Below are 23134 nucleotides of genomic sequence, written 5' to 3' on the forward strand. Positions count from 1 at the left end.
AAGAATGGAAAGATGACAGGATTTTCTAGAAAGTTTGAGCTTGGTATCCCTACTTGCTGTTTTACGGCCTGTGTGATCTAGACAAATCATTTAAACCCCCAACATGCCCTTTCTCCCTGGGTAAAAGTTTGATAATCTTGGAAGGTTGCTGTTTGTCTCTCAGGACCTTTGAGAGGGCTAAGTAATGCTGAGGCGTCAACACCCCGGTTAGTCAGAGGGAAGTCTGTGGGAAAGAGCCAGTTATCAGTTAGGGTGGGAGGGACACTGGCCGTATTCAGAGATGCGGCTGGTAATGGCCTGCACTAAAGCCTTTGAAATGCCAGGCTTTTTAGATAACGTGGGGGCATTCTGGGAGAATGTCTAGCACTGCTTTGCTGTGGGTCTGCGCAGAAGGCTCTTGACCTCTGAAATCACCTTGACAGCCTAATCCGGTGATGCTGGAATCTGCAGACCGTGGTGCCAGACGTGCGGGGAGGGAACTGTTAGACATAGTTGGAATGTCTGGGCTATTTATAGCGCCCTGTTTATTATTGTGTACATTCTTATAAAGCCCAAAGCCGTGAGTACTGTTTTTCAGAGGGGAAAAGAGCAAAATAAATATTCTCGAAAGTTCAAGAAAAATGACCGGACTGTATTGGAAGCCTGTGAAAAGGGCTTTTTTTGTAAGCTTCAAAAGGAAGTCAGAAGGTATTCTCGGAGGGGAGTGAAGAGCCTGTAACCTGTACACGGGCTCCTCTGTGCCCTGAGAAAATGAGGCGCTTCAGAAGCCCCCAGAAGTCGAGAGAGGAAGGTGTTGTGATCCCCTCACAAGAAATGTGCATTTCAGCTGCCACACAGGAGACTCCCATTACTCTGCACCCCAAAGTCCAGTCAAGGTTGTGTTAAGGTGACCTGCTGCAGTAGTACAGCCTGGCCAGAGGAGGGTACGGGATGCTTCACACTTACTCTATAGTGCATTTTCACCAGAAAATTCGGTGTTCTTCATAACTGGAAAAGCAAGACCAGTGTTTGTTCAGGCTCCCATCCCTTACCGGTTCAGCTCCCAGGAAGAGGTTTCAAGGACGTGTTCCACGTGGCTGCTGGAGGCCGGCCATGCCAGCACCTCGGGTAATAGCTAAATACTGCAGACACACAAACCACAGACAGACTGTGTGTGAAATGAAGTTGGCAGACCTTCTCCAAGCTACCAAATTTCTGACTTGATATGTACTGTTCAACCAATTAAATAATGGCTGAATCTGAGAAATCTTACCCAGTGGGCTTCCTGGAGGCTGTGGTGATTGTCCTGACATCATGGTCAAACCCCAAGGGGTTCTATGTTCCTGTCTTAGCACGGAGCCTGCCTGGATCTGCTGGAGGGGTACCCCAAGGATAGAGCCTGCCTGTATTGGCTGGCAGGTACCCCCAAGGATAGAGCCTGCCTGGACTGGCTGGAGAGGTACCCCCAAGGATAGAGCCTGCCTGGACTGGCTGGAGGGGTACCCCAAGGAATCTCCACATCCTAGGCGGGAGCTTGCTTCTCCCCATTTTTCCTCACTCACCCACCTCCTTAGACCACAGAAAGACAGTGTCCCTGACTGTCCAAGATGGCTGTCACCTGTCATAGTCTCCGATCCATATGCGCACTAGGGATTTGATATTCAGTATTTATCAAAAACTTGAGTTTATTCGTGTGACACCCACCTCATAGGGCTGTGAGAATTAAATAATGCATGGAGATCACGTAGCATAGCACTTACACACGGGAAGCTCCCTGACGGCGGCCATCATTTTCAGTGAGTCTCCAGTCTTGCATGATACACTCCGTGTTATACACTGGTTTTGTATGTTTCCAGGTAAGACGGCTACAGCCTCATTCCTGATTTCAGACAAGGAGACTGTGTGTTAGGAAATTAAAACCAGGGCTGGAGAGATGGCTCAGCAGTTAAGAGCACTGGCTGCCTTTCCAGGGGACCTGGGTTCAGTTCCCAGCACCCACACAGCAGCTCACCACTCTCTGTAAATCCAATTCCGTGGGATCTAGTGCCTTCTCCTGGCCTCTGCAGGCACTGGGTCCACAGATATACATGCAGTCAGAGCATCTACACACGTAATTTTTTTGTTACTTAAAAAAAATTTAAGATTTGGTTGCTTACATTTACAGAACTTCCCTGAGACTGAGCATCACTGTTTCTATGTGAAAATTGAAAAGCATCTTCTATCTAGTGTTTTTATTAGTTTGTGGATGCATCTGAGGTAATGCTACTCCTCCGGTAACCTTCTGTGGTATCTGAGGTGTATTAACCACTCCCTCCATTTCATTTGTGAGCATGGTGTGCAGAGAAAAGTTCAACAGGAAGACTAGGTCCAACTGTGTGTGCTGCCTCAATACCTGTTTGAACTGAAACGAAGTTCAACACACAGCAAACTGATGGAAGTCCTCTCTATAACGGTCCCCCAGACAAAACTTCCATGGCCTCTGGTAAACTGGAGCCGACCAGCAGCCTGCCCCGCAGCCGCCCCGCTTCCCTTCCCAGCTCGGGATGGTGTTGCCAGGCCACCGCTTTCTTGCCTCAGCCTAATAATATTTTTATTTATCCCTTCTTAATTTAGATGGGACTGTTTCTGCCAACTGAGCTTTTCCTTCAGGTTATGGTTCATCAATTTGAAACACACCCAAATAACCGAATTGTTACAAGCGCTTAGCTAATTGATGAGACTCTGGAGCTTGCCTTGGTAAGGAGGTTTGTGCTGTGAGTCATTTGTCTGATCTGATAACCAAAGGTCAGCTTTGTCCCAGCCGCCCCCTCAATGCGTCTCTATTGGTCCAGCTCTACCCTTGTGCAAGAAGCGTGTGCCCTGGGGACTCTCGCCGATTACTGGCTCTAGATCACTGCAGATAGAGCCTGGGGCATCTTGCATTGGCTCATGTGGCCCGTGGGAAGCATCCTCTTGTTTGCTTGTTTACATGAGCTGCTGGACCAGTGCCAGGCCCTGCCAGCGCCCCTGATGCCAGCCGCCTGGGGGGACAGCCCCACTGATGTTGCAGTGTTGGTTTCTTTTGGTCTGTTTCATGGCTAAGTCCCTGAGGAGATTTCTTATCCCACCCCCCTCGGTGCTTTTATTTGGTGCTTTAATTATTGTAGTACATGTACCTGAAACTGTTCAAAAACCCCCAGCAGAGAGATCTGTTTCCTAAAGAATTTTTCTTGAGTCCTCAAGTCAAATCAGACTTCTTCACGGGGTTGATTCTTTGTAACTCTGTTGTCTTTTAGCTAATGCATCAGACACTCTTGGAAAGTGGGGGCGGGGTCAACTGCACTTATTTGCTTAGTATTCAAGACTTAACTCCTGTGGTGAAACATGGAAATAACATCATTTCAAGGGGCATGGCCACCCAGAATAGCAAAGACTACCCCATCCTGGGGCTCCTGTGCACTGTGGGCTTGAAGTTAAGACAGATTGCAGATTGCAGGTTGTTTGTGTCCGTGCTGTAGAGGAGGACTGAATTGCTGTCCTTGAGAAAACTCAAGGTATTGACGCTTAATGGCTTCCTCTGAGCAAAGTGCGGCACAGCTCTTGCTCCGGGCGCTGCCTCCTTCCAGAACTGGGTTGCTCTGCCAGAGCAATTGCAAGAACGTACCACAAGCTGGGCATTGAAAGAAGAGCCTCTGGTGATCTCTCGGGTCAGGGGACTGCGAGTTCAAAACTGAGGTGTAGGTAGTGTTGTTTTCCTGTGAGCACTGGGAGAGAGTGTTTGCTCGGGGCCTCTCACCTCACCTCTGGTGGCTTCCTGGCGGTTTTTGGCATTGCCTGGCTTGTGGAAGCATCACCGAGACCCCTGTTCTGTTCTACCTTCACATGGCACTCCTCTGGCATTTGTCTCTCTCCAGCCCTGTTGCAGGGGTCGGCAGTCAGTCCTCCTGGATCAGGGTCCCAGCCTACTCCCATACTACCCTGTCCTTATGTAATTATTTCTACAGTGGCCCTAACTCCAAATAAGGTCTGCTTTATAAAGCAGAGAGGTGGGTGTCAACACATGAGACTTATGTGTGACACAATTCAATCCAGTATCTTTACCATTGATAACATTTTTCAGTTAATGCTAATTCCCAATGTTACATTATTATACTTCCTGAAAATGTGGAAGATTATGATCCCAAATGTCTTGGAAAATAAACAGCTATAAATGTAATAAATTAAAATTAAAAACTTAAAACAAGAAAAAGGCCAGGTGGTGGTTGTGCACACCTTTAATCCCAGCACTGGGAGGCAGAGGCAGGTGGATCTCTGTGAGTCTGAGGCCAGCCTGGTCTACAAAGTAAGTTCCAGGACAGCCAGGGCTACACAGAGAAACCCTGTCTCTCAAAAAAAAAAAAAAAAAAAAGGACTCAATGAGTGTTTTTTATTTTTCTTTCTTCTTTTTTTTTTTTCAAGCTAGTAAGTTCAAACTACGAACAACAAAGATAACTTGAAACTATTTAGAGAGAGGCTGGAGAGATGGCTCAGTGGTTAAAAATACCTGTTGCTCTTCCCGAGGACCTGGCATCAATTCCTAACACCCACACAGCAGGTCACAACCATCTGCAACTCCAATTCCACAGGATCCAATGTCCTCCTCTGGTCTCTGCCTGTACCAGGCACACAACATGATACATGCAGATAAAACACTCATACACATAAAATAAAAATAAAGCCAGGCATGGTGGTGCACACCTTTAATCTCAGTATTCAGGAGGCAGAGATAGGAAGATCTCTATGAGTTCTAGGCCTGCCTGGTCTACATGGTGAGTTCCAGGTTAGCCTGTGCTATACAGTGAGACCCTGTCCCAAACAATACTAATAACAATGACAATAAAAATCTTTTTTAAGATGGTAATATTGGGAGTGGCTCACGCAGACTCCAGGGGAATTGATACTTTTGAAACTCCTAAGTAAATGTAAAATTAAACTTTTTAAAAAGTATGCATTTAAGCCATTCCTTAAGAATTAGGGGAGACTCATTTTCAGCCCCCAGTAGAAGTAGAGGATTGCATATCCTGTCTTCCACCTAGAAGAAAACTGAAGGTGGCCATCTCGTTCCGTCTTTTCCCAGGCTCTCCATTCACATGGACGATGAACTGCGGCACATCGCGCAGAACTCTCTTCAGGGACTGCTGGTTGACTTCTGCGACTGGCGGGAAGACGTGCTCTTCGGTTTCACTAACTTCCTGCTCCGGGAAGTCAACGACATGCATCACACCCTCCTCGATTCCTCCCTCAAGTTGCTCCTGCAGCTGCTCACCCAGTGGAAACTGGTCATCCAAACGCAAGGAAGAGTCTATGAACAAGCCAACAAGATCAGAAACTCAGAGGTGATTCCCTCCACGTGCACACTGTGATGTCATGCACACATACACACACACCACACACACACAGCACACACACCACACACACCACACACACAACACACACACCACACACACACACACACACACCACACACACACCACACATACACCACACTCGTACACCACACATGCACACCACACACGCACACCACACACACAATACACACACACACACACACACACACACACACACACACGATACACACACACACATACACACCACACACACCACACATACACCACACTCGCACACCACACACACACACACACACACACACGATACACACACACACATACACACCACACACACCCACCAGACACACACCACACATACACCACACTCGCACACCACACACACACCACACACACACACACACGATACACACACACACATACACACCACACACACCACACACACACACCATACACACACCACACACACACCACACATACACCACACTCGCACACCACACATGCACACCACACACGTACACCACACACACACACCATACACACACACATACCATACACATATCACACACATACACCACACATACACACAACACACATCACACACACACTATACACACACCACACACATACACCACACATACACACAACACACACATACACCTCACACACACACATATGCACACACACACACAAACACGGCAACTTAGGAAACCTTCAGAGTCCTTCCTACTGCCTCTGAATCTAGCCCTTAGTTCTTCCCCCAGCCACATTGTGACCAAGAACTCAGAATGTGCTCTGCCATAAGGCCGGACTTGTTAACTCCAACAAGGAGTATGTAAGGAGCAGAAATTGTGTGCGGGTTTTTTTCCCCTCAAAGAATTATGATCACACATTTGTTTATAAGAACTAATGGTCAGTGTACTGGAGAGATGGCTTAGAGATTAAGAGTGCATCCTGCAAAGCTGGAGAGATGGCTCAGCGGTTAAGAGCACTAACTGCCCTTCCAGGGGTCCTGAGTTCAATTCCCAGCACCCACATGGTGGCTCACAACCATCTGTAATGAGATCTGGTGCCTTCTTCTGGCCTGCAGGCATATATGCAGACAGAACACTGTATACATAATAAATAATAAGTAAATAGTAAGTAAGAGTGCATACTGCTCTTTCAGAGCAGCCAAGTTCAATTCCCAGGACCCATGTCAGATGGCTTGCAACTTCCTATAACTCCAATTCTAGGCGATTCGACACCTCTGGCCTAAATGAGCACCCATAGTCTTGTGGACACACCCATACACATCCTGAAAATAAAATAAGTCTTTAAAAATAAGGACAAATGATTGGAGGATGAGAGTTAGAACCGGACAGGGCTGTGATTGGAGGATGAGAGTTAGAACCGGGCAGGGCTGTGGGCATCAAGACAGATAAGGATAGAGCCCACAGTTTGCTGTCTACCAGGTTGTTTTTTCTAGTCAGCAAGGTACGTGTCACTTTATTCTGCATCCTCAGAGATGAAAACACAGTCTTACGGTTTCTTGATAATGAATGGTAGAAATGAATGCCAGCAGTCTGGAAAGTGCATTGAAGAGGACCAGGTTCTCAGTGCACATGGTGAGCTGACCTTGGCCATCCCGATAACTCTGGTTCTGGATGGAAAGGCTCATCAGTGGCTCTGAGGCCTGTGTAGACTCTGGACAGCATAGCCACACCCAGCGAACAGTGAGGGTGGCATTCAGGTCCCCGTGTGCTACATGCACAGAGGACAACTGATTGAAAAACAGTAACCTCAAAAGCTTTGAAAAAGGAAACCGAGGTGGCATCTGTCTTTGCAAGAGGGTCATGTGATTGCAGTTTGGGCACTCCCAGAACCCGTCATGTAGATGTGCAAAGCTCGGATTAGATTCCTCCCTGTGAAAATGTAAATGAGTGTGCTGGCTCTCACCTCTAATCCCATCACTTGGGAGGCAGGGATCAGAGGATCATAAATTCTAGGCTAGTCTGAGATCATAGTGAGAGCCTGTCTCAAAGAAGCAGGTAAAGGGGAGAGAGAGGTAGCCGCAGTGAAGTGTGCACGCTGGTCTCCCAGAGGACCCCAGTTAAGTGCTCTCTCAGGGAGCTCACAATGGCCTGTTCATTCCAGTTCCAGAGGATCTGATGCCCTCTGCTGGACTCAACCTGCACCCGTGTGCACATACCCCCCACACACACACACATACACACACGCACAGGTATATTCATGCAATTAAAAACGAATAAAAATATCTTTAAAGTTTTTAAAAATAAATACAAATAAAAAAACAGTGATAACCCCTCACCCCAAGAGAACCTAAATTCAATTCTGAAAAAACTCCAGCTTTGGGCGTGAGCTGTCACTGGAAGTAGAGAACGTCTTCTATAAGACGCCCTAGGTTCAATATTCCCAGTACACATATACACCAGTACCCCCCAAATGTGTGTGTGTGTGTGTGTGTGTGTGTGTGTGTGTGTGTGTGTGTGTGTGTAAGCAAATCTCAGCAAAAAGTAAAAGTCTTTAAAAATCCAGCTCAATTGTATCTTTTGTCCATAGAAAACTTCAGTGAAAACAAATTAGACCGCTTTGATCGCATAATCCCAAATGGTGTGGCCAGAAGCAATATTCGTTTCTTCACTATGAACAGCCTTTGAACAGTCATTTCTCATCAGCAATAACAGATGGCTGGAGTTATCACAAAGCACCCCTTGATCTGAAAAGAGAAAGGGAATTAGGATATTTCATGAATAATAATCAATTCACACACTCTGTCTAAGCTGTTACATTTATTTTAATATTGCAAAGTCTAATGTGCGGAAAAGCTGTATGCCTTCCCTTGTTATTTGGCTAAACTTGGAATGTTTTCTTGCACGGCAGCTCATTCCCAACGGCTCCAGCCACAGGATGCCGTCGGAGCGTGGTCCGCACTGCAGCGTCCTCCACGCTGTGGAAGGCTTTGCTCTTGTCCTGCTCTGCAGCTTCCAGGTGGCCACGCGAAAGCTCTCCGTGCTGATACTCAAGGAGATCCGAGCTCTCTTCCATGCCCTGGGTCAGCCTGAGGTATGGCACGTTCTCAGGAAGTCTCCTGGTTATTCCCTTCAACAGCTTTCCATTAAAAATTAGAAGTAACACATTGCTATTGCCTATATGCAACATATGTAGCATCAAGACTTCATTGTTGATACATTGTTGGGTTTTAATTGGGTATCGGCTTTTTTTTTTTTCTTTATTTTGTTTTGAGGCAGGGTCTGGAACTCAGTGGACCCAGCAGGCCTTGAACTCACAGAGCTCTGTCTGCCTCAGCCTCCTAAACTCTGGGATTAAAGGCATGCACCACCATTCCCAGGCTATAATAGAATTCTTTTTAAAATCCTGTTAACTGTTTTTTAAGGTTTTATTTATTGTTATTTCATGTGTTTGGGTATTTTTCCCTGCATCTATGTGTACCATGTGCATGCAGGGTCCTTGAAAGCCAGAAGAAGTCATTCAACCTGCTGGAACTGGAGTTGCAGACAGTTGTGAGCTGCCCTGGGGGTGTTGGGAACCGAACCCCGGTCCTCTCCTGAGCCATCTCTGCAGCCACCATAATAGCCTTTTTTTAAAACTTTTTTGAGCATTTCATACGGCATTTATATCATTTCCACACAAAGCTCTCCCCTCTTCAACCCCTTCCATGCCCTCCTTGATTTCCTTGGCTCCTCTTTAACTATTACTGTTGCATATATATTATGTATAAATACAACCTGCTGAGTCCATTTGGTGTTGCTCATACAGATGTGTGTTTAGGGCTCGCCGCTTAGGATCAGATAACCTGTCGGAGGCTTGTCCATGGAGAAGACTAATTCTTTCTCAACAGCCATTAGCTGCCTGTGGCTGTCCATCTAGGGGGTGGGGGCTTGTGGGACTGCCCCCACCCACATTGGACTACCAACTGGTATTGTCATTATGTGACCATATTGTTGCAATTTCATGGGCATAGTAACATTCTTAATCTACTGGAGGCAAATCATGTATTCTGACAGTGACTCAAGAGACCATTTCTAATTTACTGAATGATCCTACTTTACTAAGAATTTTAAGATTAATTTCGTTAGGGTTAATTAATTAATTTAGTAACATTTGTCTCAGTGTTCAACATACATCTAATTAAGAAGATGCTGCATATACACCAGAGAATAGACAAGAAAAAGTAACACATCTTCTTTAAAACATCATGATGCCAAACCAAACAGCTTAATTTCAATGATGATGGGAAAACATGTCCTCCCGAGATAAAAGGCAGAGTTGCGCAGTCTGTGGGGTGTACAGGATGTGGGGGTCTGTCTATAATATGTTTTCTTGGAGACTAACAGTCAGTCCACGTTCTCAGTTATCCTGGTGAGCCAGTGACCTCAAATAAGGAGCATTTTAGTGTCCCAGCAAGGCATGTTCCTGCAGGGTTTCTGTTCCTTAAGCTTATCACAGAGGCATGAATGCCTGCCTCTGTGACCAATATACAACCCTGCTATTTCGACTCTGGAGTAAGTGCGAATCTTTGAAACTGGAGCTTTAATTATCTTGCACAGGAATTGTAAGCCTATGTATCCTCAGGACCACGGGGTTTTAGTTCCTGCCTTGCCTTTAGTGATACTCACATCTCTCTGAGAAAACCTTTATCGCTATCTGGCAGGCTGCTCTGCTCCACGTCCTGGGCTGAAGGCTGCGGGACAGGAGGGAAACACGTATTTCCCAGGGGTGTAACTGACTTCTCCTTTGTACAGGACGACGACAGGCCGATGATTGATGTCATGGATCAACTAAGTTCTTCCATTCTTGAAAGTTTCATTCATGTGGCAGTTTCAGATTCGGTAAGTAAACATGTGGTCCCAAATGCTATCTGTTGTCAGATGTAAGTTCTGAGCCTGTCTCTAAAACACAACTGTGTGTGGAAGCATAAGGTTCTTAGCAGACTAGTAACTTGAGGCACAATAACTAGGGAAACAAGATTAGCTTTTCAGATAATTGCACAGGACAGGTCTGGAAAAAAATTCCAAGAAAATTTGAGCCTTTGAAATACAGTTAATAGTTTTTTAAAACTTCAAATTCAAGAAAAATTACTCTGGACGGGGTTTCTCTGTGTAGTTTTGCGCCTTTCCTGGGTCTCGTTCTGTAGACCAGGCTGGTCTCGAACTCACAAAGATCCGCCTGCCTCTGCCTCCTGAGTGCTGGCATTAAAGGCATGTGCCACCACCACCCAGCTTACTCTGGATTCTTATAAAAATTAACTTGCCTTAATTATTGTCTTTAACATTTAATCTTTGTTTCATTTTGTACTTAACATTTTATATTACAGTAGTCTCAACATGTAAATCCTACTTATGCGTTACTTGATAGTTTGCAAGATGGTTCCATTTTTATTGCCTTTGACCCTCACAGTTATTAGAACGCAAAAATATTAAGAGGACAGGGCTGGGGGTTAGCTCACACTTGTTGATTGTGCAGACTGGGGATTAGCTCACACTTGTTGATCGCGCACAGGGCATTGAGTTTGCTCCTCCCGTTGCTATGAGGGATGGACACCCACAGTCATACTGAAGAGTTCACCTGTGCCCTTTCTTGGCCCAGACTCCAGCAGAGCTCTACCTGCTCTACAAATACTGTCTTCATTGGAAATGCATCATGGTGGTTTTCAATGCCCTGAGCATTTCTATAGTTAGCATCAAAGCTAACTTTACATGTCCATCTCAAAACAGAAAAGTACAGTGAATGAACCTGGGTCCATTTCAGCTCCATGGATAGGCAGGGGAACCTGGGGGTGCCTGGAGAACACATATAGTTCATGCCTGGCACAGATACCTCCCACATATGCAAATGACTGCACTGTTGGAGGGAATCTGTGAGCTTTTTATAGCCTTCCCTGACACTGAACATAAAGTGCTAGTTTTGGGCAATAATAATTATGATAATTACTAAAACCACCAGCCAGGTACTGCAGACCAGAACAACCAGAGTAAAGAAGCATGCATTCTCTTACGTTACAGTTATTTGAACATGAGATGGACTGGTCATTCTTAGACATGCCTATTTCCTCTTCTGCAGATAACCATTACGTCTATTCACATGTGTAGCCGAATTGCTAAATGTCCTTATAAATGAAATAATCATAGACAGGTATGGGGGTGAATGCTGAAAGATCAGAGAAGCAGAACAAGCCACAGCCAACCTCACCTGGCCAACTCCTCAGCTGATCCTGTTTCCTCAGACTGAAAGCTTCTGAGTTCTCACCCGAATGGATCTCAGCTGAACTGCTGCTAGAAGCCTAAAAGCTAAAAAGCCTCTAGTTCCTGGTCCTCATGCCTTATATACCTTTCTGCCATCACTTCCTGGGATTAAAGATGTGTGTCTTTCCCAAGCAAGGCATGAGATCTCAAGTCCTGGAATTAAAGGCATGTGTCTTTCCCAAGAAAAGACATGAGATCTCAAGTGCTGTGGTTAAAGGTGTGTGCCACCATGCCTGGCTCTATTTCCAGTGTGGCCTTGAACTCACTGGATGCAATTATGGATCTCTGCCTCTGAAATGCTAGGATTAAAGGCATGTGCTACCATTTTCTGGATTCTATGTCTATCTAGTGGCTGGCCCTGTCCTCTGGCCCCAGATAAGTTTATTAGGGTGCATAATATATTGGGGAACACAATATCACCACATACATGATTTCCTTCTATATTTGCTAGAATCAAATCTTAAGCAGGAGTCACCAGGTCAGCCTCCTGAACTTCGGAAGAGGAAAGGGTGCCAGCATTGTGTCTCTACGTCCACTGTATCATGTGATTCACAAATCAATATTAGGAGAGATCAGTTACAATCACTTAGTCACAAGTGAAGGAGGCAGACAGTCTGGATTCAGTGATTTCCCCAGAACACAGGTTTTAGGCAGAGCACTTGACAGGGTCTCATTCCTCTCCCTCTAAAGGTCCAGTTCCACCCCCTCTAGCCCAGCAATAAATATATGAAGGCCAGATCTGTAGCATTTATCCAGGGGAGTTCATGGCCCCAACAGATGAAACATCACTTTATAAAGGCCTCCCAAAAAGGTAGGCTTCCCCACCCTTGGAACAATAGATATGTTATTTAAAAATTGGTATTGCCAGGGCTGGAGAGATGGCTCAGTGGTTAAGAGCATTGACTGATCTTCCAGGGGACTGGAGTTCAGTTCCCAGCACCCCCATAGCAGCTCACAACTGCCTGTAATTTCAGTTCCAGGGGACCTAACAACAACCCATGGCAAAACACCAATGCACATAAAAATAAATAAATTAAAAATTGGTATTGCCTAAATATTAATGTGGATACTTAAAAGAGAATAAAATGTAGGAACTTATCAATATATACATATCTTTATCTTTAAAGGAGTTTTGAATTACATTGGGTTGATAGCATAGAGTAGAAGATTAAGTAGGTCTCTCATCTCAAAAATCATGTGAAGAATGCTCTTCAGAAAAGGGCCACTGTTGGCTGTAGATGTAACCAAACTTCTTATTAAATAAGAAACACAGAACCAATGCAAAGAAGAAAGCCAAGAGGTCAGAGCTAAGAGCTAAAACCTTACCCTTCCTCCTGCAGTGGTCCTACCTCTCCGAACCAGAGCTACTTTCTGTGTTAAAGTCCTTATATAGAATTTCTGTTCTGCCTTCTCATTGGTTGTAAACCCAACCACATGACCGCCTCCTCACGGCCTGTCTGTATAGGCCTCCAGGTTTTCTATGATTGGTATTGAAATTAAAGGCATGTGTATCCAATAATGGCTGTATCCCTGAACACACAGAGACTTACCTAGCTCTGCCTACCAAGTGCTGGGATTACAAGCATACGCCACCACTGCCCTGCTTTCCTATGGCTTGCTAATAGCTCTGACCCCCAGGCAACTTTATTTATTAACATACAAATAACATTTTAATACAAATAAAATATCACCATAGTTGGCTGTCTCTCCAAATCATAGGCAAGATGCTTCATTCTAAATAAAGATAAAAAACACCATGTACACATCCACACAAACAAAACACAGGAATGAATCTACACTTAGGAATCCACATTTGAATAATTCTTCAGGATTTTAAAATTGTAAATGTGGGACTGGAGAGATTGCTCAGTGGTTAAGAACACTTGTTCTTCAAGAAGACCAGAGTTTGGATTCTCAGCACCCACATGGTGGCTCACAACCATCTGTAACTCTAGTGCCTAGAAATCCATTGCCCTCTTCTGGCTGCCACAGGCAGCAGGCACAGATGTGGTACACACACATGCATGCAGGTCTAACATTCATATACATAAAATAAAAATAAATTTAAAAAAATTATAAATCTGTGGTAAAGTTTAAATGAACTAATATCATGTATTGTCACACAAATGTTTGTGGAACAGCTTCTGTGTACTCACACACAGTGTTTATATGACATCAAAACTTAAAAATATGACTGCAGCTGGGCATGGTGGTACAGACCTTTAATCCCAGCACTTGGGAATCAGAGGCAGGCAGATCTCTCTGAGCTCAAGGCCAGCCTAGTCTACACAGCAAGTTTCAGACCAATAAGAACTACCTAGTGGGACCATGTTGGTTAAAAACCAGCAATAAAAAATAAATTACCGCCGGGCGGTGGTGGCGCACGCCTTTAATCCCAGCACTCGGGAGGCAGAGACAGGCGGATCTCTGTGAGTTCGAGGCCAGCCTGGTCTCCAAAGCGAGTTCCAGGAAAGGCGCAAAGCTACACAGAGAAACCCTGTCTCGAAAAACCAAAAAAAAAAAAAAAAAAAAAAATTACCATAAGCATTGAACTTCACACTTACTGCAGACCGGCCGAGGGTCTCACGCAGGCATTGTATGTGATGGGTGTAGGATGGGTGCTGCAGATCCAAAGCTGGCCCATGGCCTCGGAGGTCAGGACAGGCACTGTGGCTGAGCCTGCCTGTCTCCCGTTGACCACCTGCTTCTTTGCCCACAGGCAACACTACCACTGACCCACAACGTGGACCTACAGTGGCTGGTGGAATGGAACGCCGTCCTGGTGAACAGCCATTACGACGTGAAGAGCCCTTCCCACGTCTGGATCTTGGCACAGTCTGTCAAAGACCCCTGGGTCCTCTGCCTCTTCAGCTTCCTGCGCCAGGAGAACTTGCCGAAACACTGTCCCACGGCCCTCAGCTATGCCTGGCCTTACGCCTTCACCCGGCTGCAGTCCGTGATGCCGCTGGTGGACCCAAAGTAAGGTGTCCGTGTGTTTCCCTGGCTTTATTATTACTTCTCTCAAATCTTCACTTCCTGTAAGAGGTTGGACTATCACAATCTTCTCTGATTTTTTAATTTCCTCCTCTAGAACTCTTAATGTATATTAGAGATTAAAAAAAAATACCCTCTCTAGAGCAAGGGTTGGTTTTTCTTTTGCTTTGATAACCTGTATGACTTTGTATACTAGTATAGGAAGCTTGACTCTTTCTTTTTAAGATTTATTTATTTATTATGTATACAGTGTTCTGTCAGCATGTATGCCTGTAAACCAGAAGGGGCAATAGATCTCATTACAGATGGTCATGAGCCACCATGTGGTTGCTGAGAATTGAACTCAGGACCTCTGGAAGAACAGCCAGTGCTCTTAACCGCTGAACTATCTTTCCAGCCCATTGACTCTTAATACAGAGACCTTTAAAATTCTTCTGTCCATCCTCTCATCCTTGACGGACAGCTGCCTAATCGTTGGAGCCCTCCTAACGGTCTTCATTTAGCAAGTGATATTTACAGCCCGGGTTGGTCGTCTATGCCTACAATCCTAGCACTCAGGAGACTGACGTGGAAGGGTTGCCACAGTTCAAGGCCAGCCAGGCCTATAGCGTGAGATCCTATCTCAACTAGCGCTCCAAGAATTCATATTCAAAATCAAGAAATAGGGCTGGAGAGACGGCTCAGTGGTTAAGCTGTTCACACTGATCTTGCAGAGGACCGAAGTTCAGTTCCAGCACCCACCTTAAGTGGGTCGAACGGCTCACAACCCTTTGTAACTCCAGCTCCAAGGTATCTGATGCCCTCTTCTGGTCTCCATAGGCACTGACACTCGTGTGTACACACACACACACACACACACACACACACACACACACGATTAAAAATAAAATAACTAAAAATCAAACAATAAAATGGGGAATTTAGTTCTTCCTCTGTTTTTCTCTCTGTCTGTAGCAGCCCAATCAATGCCAAGAAAACCAGCACCGTGGGCAGCGGAGACAACTACGTTACCTTGTGGAGAAATTACCTCATTCTCTGTTTTGGAGTTGCCAAACCCAGTATTATGAGCCCAGGACACTTACGAGCGTCCACTCCAGAGATCATGGCCACGACCCCCGATGGTACAGTGAGCTACGATAACAAGGTGACATGACATGCTTCAGAGGAATTCTTCTGTAAGGTTTTTTTTATAGCTCACTTGTCTAGCGTTCCCAGTGCAAGAGGCACCGCACCCGCCATCTGGGAAAGCAGGGAATCGGATTTTCTTCCGACACATTTCCAGATCCCATTAAGTGGCTCTGTGAATAATTTAATGCTCCCCTGTGAGGGTGGAATGGAAGACTAGAAGATCGGGAAGCTTGCTCTAGGGAACCTTGCATTTATCAGCGCCTCGAGGTTGGGCTTGTCTCCTCCTTGCCCTCTTTCCCTCTTCACGGCCTGAATGCCAGAAAACCACAACTTTAGCCAATGATTTTGTTAAAGATAGTTTTGTTGACTTAACTAGTTTAAAAGAACAGGGCAGATTTTTCTTAAGGACTTGGATCCCAGGTAGGAAATACTTAAATTGTACTGCATTAAATATGTGGGTTGTTTTCCTTAGTGATGGCAGTGCCTTGGGATGTCACTCAGCCACTTGAGACTACTATCATTCGGTTACATGTTCTCTTTGTCACGTCAAGTCACCTTGTTTCAGGCCATCGGCACACCGTCAGTGGGCGTCCTGCTGAAGCAGCTGGTGCCTTTGATGAGGCTGGAGAGCATCGAGATCACAGAGTCGCTTGTTCTAGGATTCGGAAGAACAAATTCCCTTGTTTTCAGGTATGGTTGCCACAGTACGTTCTTCTAAATCATGCATGCTGCCGCGGTTACACTTATCTCTTAACTCAAGCTTGGGGGTGACAGATGCCAGCTGGCGTCTGGAATGTTGATGGGCTGTGCATGATGTCCTTCACGCCATTGTTTGAAGGTAAGCAGACTTCCTTTTGCAGCTTTGATTTTATCTCTCAGATTTTATCTCCCTTGCCAAGCTTTGTCTTAGGTAAATGTAAGTGAAGATAACTCCCCATCCATCCCCAGTTAGCCAGACTTTGCGAGGCTGCAACCCAAAAGAAAGATAGTGTGTGGTTTCCTGCCATTCCTACCACAGACTCAAAGGTGGCACATGAGTGGAACCCACTGGGCAGACTCAGTTAGCACGAACCATCTTTCTGTAAAGCTTGTTCTGTACCTCAGTCAAGCCAACTTTGTCATCTTACGGTCAGATACTTGGGGCAGTGTCAAACCTTCTGAAAGAGACATCATGAAATGTTGATGCACACCAGTTCTGGTGATTAGCCGAGACACAGACAAATCAGAAGGAAGGTAACATTCATTAAACAAAAGCTCCCATGCAGTTAGAAAAGAGGACTCTTCAAGCATCTCACCCTGAACAATAAGTAAAAATCACAAGCTCTCATTACTAGAGCACCAATTAACCAGCATTTAGCCAGTTATTAATTAGTTAGGTTAGCTTTACAAAGATAACTCACAGTTCCTGAAATCAGTCAGTGATCTTTCCCAAAGAACTGCCAAGGCCCTGAGCAGAGCTTGCCCTCTGTATTCCTGGAGGTAGACGCTGCCCTCCAGCTAACCAGCCACAGGAGTTGGAAAAGCTCTGTGAGCCTCAGTTTGCCCAGCTGCAAGATTAGGACAACAACTCTAATAAAAATCTCTCTAATAAAACAAGCTGAGCTTCTGGACCAAGAGCCCAGTGTTAGTTAAGAGCACTGGCTGCCCTTACAGAGGACCTAGGTTCGACTCCCAGCGCCCTCTTCTGGCCTCCACAGGTACTGCATGCATGTGGTGTGCAGCCTATACCCCAGATACATAGAAGTAAAATCAAATTTTTTTAATTTTAAACCGATGTGATGTAATGGAATCGGCCCCATAATTTGCTAAGAGGATATATTAGATATATATATTCACATAGGAAAATATTTGGTAAATAACTGATAAGTAGGAGAGGGTTATTAACAATTATTAATATTAATATTATTAGTGTTACCATATCATTACACCAGTATAATATCCTTTGATATTCTATTTTAATGTCATTAACATTATACATTATTAAATGGGACTCTTTGATAAAGGAATTCTGTCTTTATCTGAGCGATGGAGACTAAGCCTCAGATTTTTCTCTCAGTGCAGAGTGCTGTGGATTCTCACAGCCTTTCTGATACCCTGGAGGGTGAGAAAGTATCCACGAGGAAAGCATGCAGCTTCCAAACTTGTCTAGCTGCAAGCTACATCTTGTGTCTGTTTTAACACAGAAATTCATAAATAATTTCCCAAAAAAGACAATTCATAACAGAACAAACAATAATTGGAGACTTGAGAGGGCAGGTGAGATACATACATATATATGTGTGTGTTTGTGGGTGTGTATAATGCATACATATGTATAACATAATACACATATAAAATACATATAATGTATAGGTGTATACATATAATACATATATAACACAGAGAAATTAATAAGATATATATTAATCAATATATTTTTACTGCACATGAAAGGTTTTAATGAAAACTGCACTATTTTATCTCCTGCTATAATTTGTGTCTATCATATAATGCAAGTGTAAGCTTGGCTCTGACATAGAGGTTTCATGTTTTAAATCCATTATGTGTCAGTCTCCTGAGTGTGGGTCCCCAAGGTAGTTCAATATCAACTCACTGTTTCCTTTTGATTGGACCAAAAGGTTTTTTTAAGGACAGAGACTCAACTTTATTCGTTTTCAATTTCATAGCCAGTCCTGAAGTGCCCTGGATTTAGTAAGGACTTGGGAAATGCTGTTTCATTGTTCAGATAGGGTGTTCTCCAATCCATATGTGCAGTGCAGAGGTAGATATCGTCTGTATAGAGTAACCCCCACAGAGATGTCACGGGAATTTTTGAATGGTAGCCGAGTGACATAATTATGTCATTTATGCTGGAATGGATATGTTGGTGATGAGTTTCATATCAACGACAATCTTTTCCCTCTGTAGAGAATTGGTCGAAGAACTCCATCCGTTAATGAAGGAGGCTCTGGAGAGGAGGCCAGAGGTAAGGTTTGGAGTCCCATCATGAAGGTCTGACTCATTTGGACAGTGGTGAACCTCAGGTCCCCTTTATCATCCCCTAAAGAACACAAACACCCCATCCTGCTTCTAACATGAACCTAGTACATTGAATTTTGTCATTTTCACTAATTTTCAATAGTTAAAGTAATTCAGAGTTCAAAGAATTTTCTTTTCTAAATGCACAAATGCATAACATGTAGATGTGTTTCTATTCTTTTACAAAAGTTTAAGTCAAAATTTAATTTTGGTTTTTAGTTCACTTGGTTTTGTTGTCATCATTATTGACAAACCAGAGCCAGGTGTGGTGGCGCACACCTTTAATCCCAGCACTTGGGAGACAGAGGCAGGCGGATCTCTGTGAGTTCCAGGCCAGCCTGGGCTACAGAGTGAGTTCCAAGATGGCCAGGGCTACACAGAGACCTTGTCTGGAAAAACAAACAAACAAACAAAACAACAACAGCAAAACCCAGGAATCGATGACCAAGAATACTATGTCTCATTTAGCTTATGATATATTCCTCAATGTTATTTTCCCCAGAATGAATCCATCCCAGAATTTACTTACAATGCACCAAGATTGAAAAATAGTAAGATTGAAAAAGAAGCTTTCCATAGATGTGATACAAGAAACAGCAGAAATCTGGGGCTAAGGACACAGCTCGGCTTCTGAGAGCACTGGATGCTCTTCCAGAGGGCCCAGGTCGCTCACAACCTTCTATACCTTCAGTTCCAGGGAATCTGACGCCCTCTTCTGGCTTCCATGGGCACCGCACACACCGGGTACACAGATATACAAATAGGCAAAACACTCATACACAAATATAAGTTGGTTTTTTTGGGTTTTGTTTGTTTGTTTGTTTTAAGAAGTAGCAGAAATTTAGCAGCCTGAAGAACAGTGTGTGCTCACTGGGCAGACTCGGTGGAGATTGACAAAATCCTCTGTCCTCTCTAGTCACTCCAGACACTGGCACCTCTGGACACGAGGCGCACTACTCAACATTCCCACCTCGTATATTCTTCCTGCTTACTTACGGTGTTTTCCTGTGATAGCTGGCCTTGTCTCTCCTGACGAGGAGGAGGGAACGAGGCATCCCTCTTAGGTAGAAGACTTGAAAATACCGAATTACACCCTAAAGTTCGCGCTGCGGTATCCTTGACCGTGAGTGACGTTGCCTCTTCCTACGCAGAACAAGAAACGCCGAGAACGGAGAGACCTGCTGAGGCTCCAGCTGCTGAGGATATTCGAACTGCTGGCGGACGCTGGGGTGATAAGTGACAGGTGGGATCAAATACTGAACTCACCTCCTCCTGCCGAAGCCTCTGCTGCTTCTCGTTCTTTAAATGTATTACTCGGACAAAGGTTTTGTTCAGCTGCCCCTCTTTTTCCGTACTCCGCTCACGGTGCACATAAAGACCATATCTGCCGTGTGAATGTCAACCGTTTGCGTTGTCTTCAGGAGGCATCTGCCCTGCTGTGTAACCTGTCTAAAGGCGTCCCTCCCTTCTTCCAGCACCAACGGAGCCCTGGAGCGGGACACCTTGGCCCTGGGAGCGCTGTTCTTGGAGTACGTGGACTTGACCCGCATGCTCTTAGAAGCTGAAAATGACAAAGAAGTTGAAATTCTCAAAGACATCCGAGCGCATTTTAGCGCCATGGTTGCCAACTTGATTCAGTGTGTCCCAGGTAATCCATCATTTCCCGTTACCTTCGGGCTGGGGAAAGCGTTTGCGTTCCTCATGACTGCTCTTTCCTGTTCCTGACGGTCTGCATATAGGTCTAAGGTGGTTTCTTTGTTTATTCTGAGACACTGAAAATACACGTGAGACAAGGTCACCTCAACCTAGCGGAGCCACCAGGGAACCGTCAGAATCACGTTTGTTATTGGGCATATCACTTTTGTCTTGGCTTTGGTCCTGGTCCCCAAATGAACTGACAGTGTTTTGACGGAAGGAATTCAGAGGAAGCCTTCCCACAGGCTTCATTTTCTCCTGTTGCCTCCCTGACCCAACTTCAGCCCCCTTCCTTCAATCAGAACAGTAACTAGGATTCTGTAGCATGGAATACCTTTTATATTTGGTTTAACCATTACGTCGGGCAAAGGCTAGCTCACAGGACACATAGATGTGAAGCGTTTTTATTCTGACAGAGGCATGTGAAACAAAGTAGATGGTTGACTTGGTATAAAAGTTACTCAGAGCCGGGCGGTGGTGGCACACACCTTTAATCCCAGCACTCGGGAGGCAGAGCCAGGCGGATCTCTGTGAGTTCCAGGCCAGCCTGGTCTACAGAGTGAGACCCAGGAAAGGCGCAAAGCTACACAGAGAAACCCTGTCTCGAAAACTCCTCTCCCTCCCTTCAAAAAAAAAAAACCTCAGCTAATGTGTCTTTTGTTGTTTTGATGTTGTTATTAACTGTATTGGTCCACCTCATCTTTAAGGGCCTTAAACTACAATTTAAACTTAACTTCTTCAGTAATGTGAAGTACATGTTTTTGAAATAGCATATATTATATTCCACTATGTTCTCCCTAATAACAGGGAGCGGTGGTCACAAGAATTCATTCTATATACACAAAAGTTAAGTGGAAAGATCAATTACAGCAGTGATTCTCAACCTGTGGGTCATGGTCGCTTTGGGGTCAAGTATTGGATATCTTGTATATTTGATATATACATTATGATTCATAACAACAGCAAAATCACAGTGATGAAGTAGCAACAAAATGATTTTATGGTTGGGGGTCAGCACAGCATGAAGGACGGTATTAAAGGGTCACAGTGTTAGGAAGGCTGAGAACCACTGAGTTAGAGTGTCTGCAGGTCATGGTGTCTATCTCTCCTCCTACTTTGAGTGTGAAGGGTACACACACAGAAAGGAGGCTTGTGTTACAATGTATTTGAAAAGCCAACCTTCTGCAGCTAAGGAAAACAGGAGTTAGGGGGCTGGTGGTGTCGCTCACTGGGAGAGCATGTGCTGAGCATGCGCAAAGCCCCAGGTTCTAGCCCCAGTTTCAGCTGACTTACAGGAAGGAACAGTCAGTCCTCAGGGATGGAGAGATTGGCTCAGTACTGCTCTGGCAAGTTTGGCCCCAGCACCTGTATCAGGCAGCCCGCATCCACGTGAACTCCAGTTTTAGATGCTCCAACACTTTCTTCTGGCCTCTGTGGGCACCTGCACTCATGTACACCTACCTACCCACGGAAAAACATATATACACACGATTTAAAACTTTTTTTAAAAAAACTTTAGGAAAAGTGGAACTTTTTCCTTCCCCCACAACTTGAGAATAACGTTCAATGGTGCTACGATTGTGTTCCGTCTAACCGACCCTGGTTCTCTGTTGCTCTCTCTAGTTCACCACAGGAGGTTTCTCTTCCCCCAGCAAAGCCTGAGGCATCACCTCTTCATCTTGTTCAGCCAGTGGGCGGGGCCCTTCAGCATCATGTTCACACCTCTGGATCGGTACAGTGACAGGAACCACCAGATCACCAGATACCAGTACTGTGCCTTAAAGGTGGGTTCGCAGCATTGGGGGTCTCCTTTCTGAAGCCAGCAGCCATGCCTTAAAAATAGCTAAAATAGTCAATATAATACAATAAAATATACATACAGATATAATAAAAATGGATATGTGCACACACATGTCAATATAAATGCAGTAATTCCAAATGCGTAACTGAAGACGTGTGCAAATGCATAAGCACTTCAGTTGGGCTCACAATTGCAAAACGTTGTCAAGTTACTGCTTTTATCCAGTGTTTCTTCTGTGTGAACAGAACAATTTTGCCTGTTTACCCCTGAGGTTACTAAATGTTACTAATTAACTTCCAACCTAAGAGGGGGGAAAACATAATCAACCAACAGTGCCACCCCCTTGAGGACCAAGTGTTGGACTATGTTAGCCTGTGGAGGGTCATTTCTCATTCAAACTGTTGTCCGGTCTTGCAGCCTAGTGTCCTTTAGAGGAGTTACTGTCAGCTGTCATTGTAACTGTATCAGCTGGCGTCTGCACCATAAGTTATCAGCTGATGCTTGGGTGCAACTCATGGGGTGCCTATACATGGCTGCCCTGCCAGTCAGTTGTCCTGCCAAGCACAGGTTAGTCAAAATCTCCTCTTCTTACTCCCACCATCCCCTACCGTCCTCCCCTGAAGGATCTAAAGTTTATATTCTCGATTTTTTTTAACTTTGGATCAAGGATGACAAGTATTTTAGTACTATGCAAAATACAAACAGCTAGCTTTACCTTTAAGCAGAATTAACTAACTGGAAACAACTGAAAGAAATTTGATTTGAGTTATTGTAAAATAGTCATTTTGTTTTATTCTTTCTTTACAAAATGCATTACAATCACAAATGCATATGTCCCCGAAGCTATAGCTTTTTAACTTTTATTTTTAAAATTGAAATCTGGTTGAGGAA

General features: G+C 44.7%; 1 protein-coding gene across 4 annotated transcripts in view; it reads left to right on the top strand.

Moving 5' to 3' along the window:
• Fry (FRY microtubule binding protein) overlaps positions 1 to 23134 on the top strand; it is a 403165-nt gene that overhangs the window by 278618 nt on the left and 101413 nt on the right. For all 4 annotated transcript variants that reach the window (XM_052754591.1, XM_052754592.1, XM_052754590.1 and 1 more), the window contains 10 exons: positions 5075 to 5333; positions 8225 to 8407; positions 10108 to 10194; positions 14327 to 14586; positions 15556 to 15745; positions 16295 to 16419; positions 18637 to 18694; positions 19899 to 19990; positions 20223 to 20395; positions 22066 to 22226. In XM_052754591.1, coding sequence (XP_052610551.1) covers positions 5075 to 5333; positions 8225 to 8407; positions 10108 to 10194; positions 14327 to 14586; positions 15556 to 15745; positions 16295 to 16419; positions 18637 to 18694; positions 19899 to 19990; positions 20223 to 20395; positions 22066 to 22226 — 1588 coding nt within the window. The remainder of the gene's footprint in view (positions 1 to 5074; positions 5334 to 8224; positions 8408 to 10107; positions 10195 to 14326; positions 14587 to 15555; positions 15746 to 16294; positions 16420 to 18636; positions 18695 to 19898; positions 19991 to 20222; positions 20396 to 22065; positions 22227 to 23134) is intronic.

Source organism: Peromyscus californicus, unplaced genomic scaffold (assembly GCF_007827085.1).
Source record: "Peromyscus californicus insignis strain IS unplaced genomic scaffold, ASM782708v3 Scaffold_2__1_contigs__length_46816999, whole genome shotgun sequence".
NCBI lineage: Eukaryota > Metazoa > Chordata > Mammalia > Rodentia > Cricetidae > Peromyscus > Peromyscus californicus.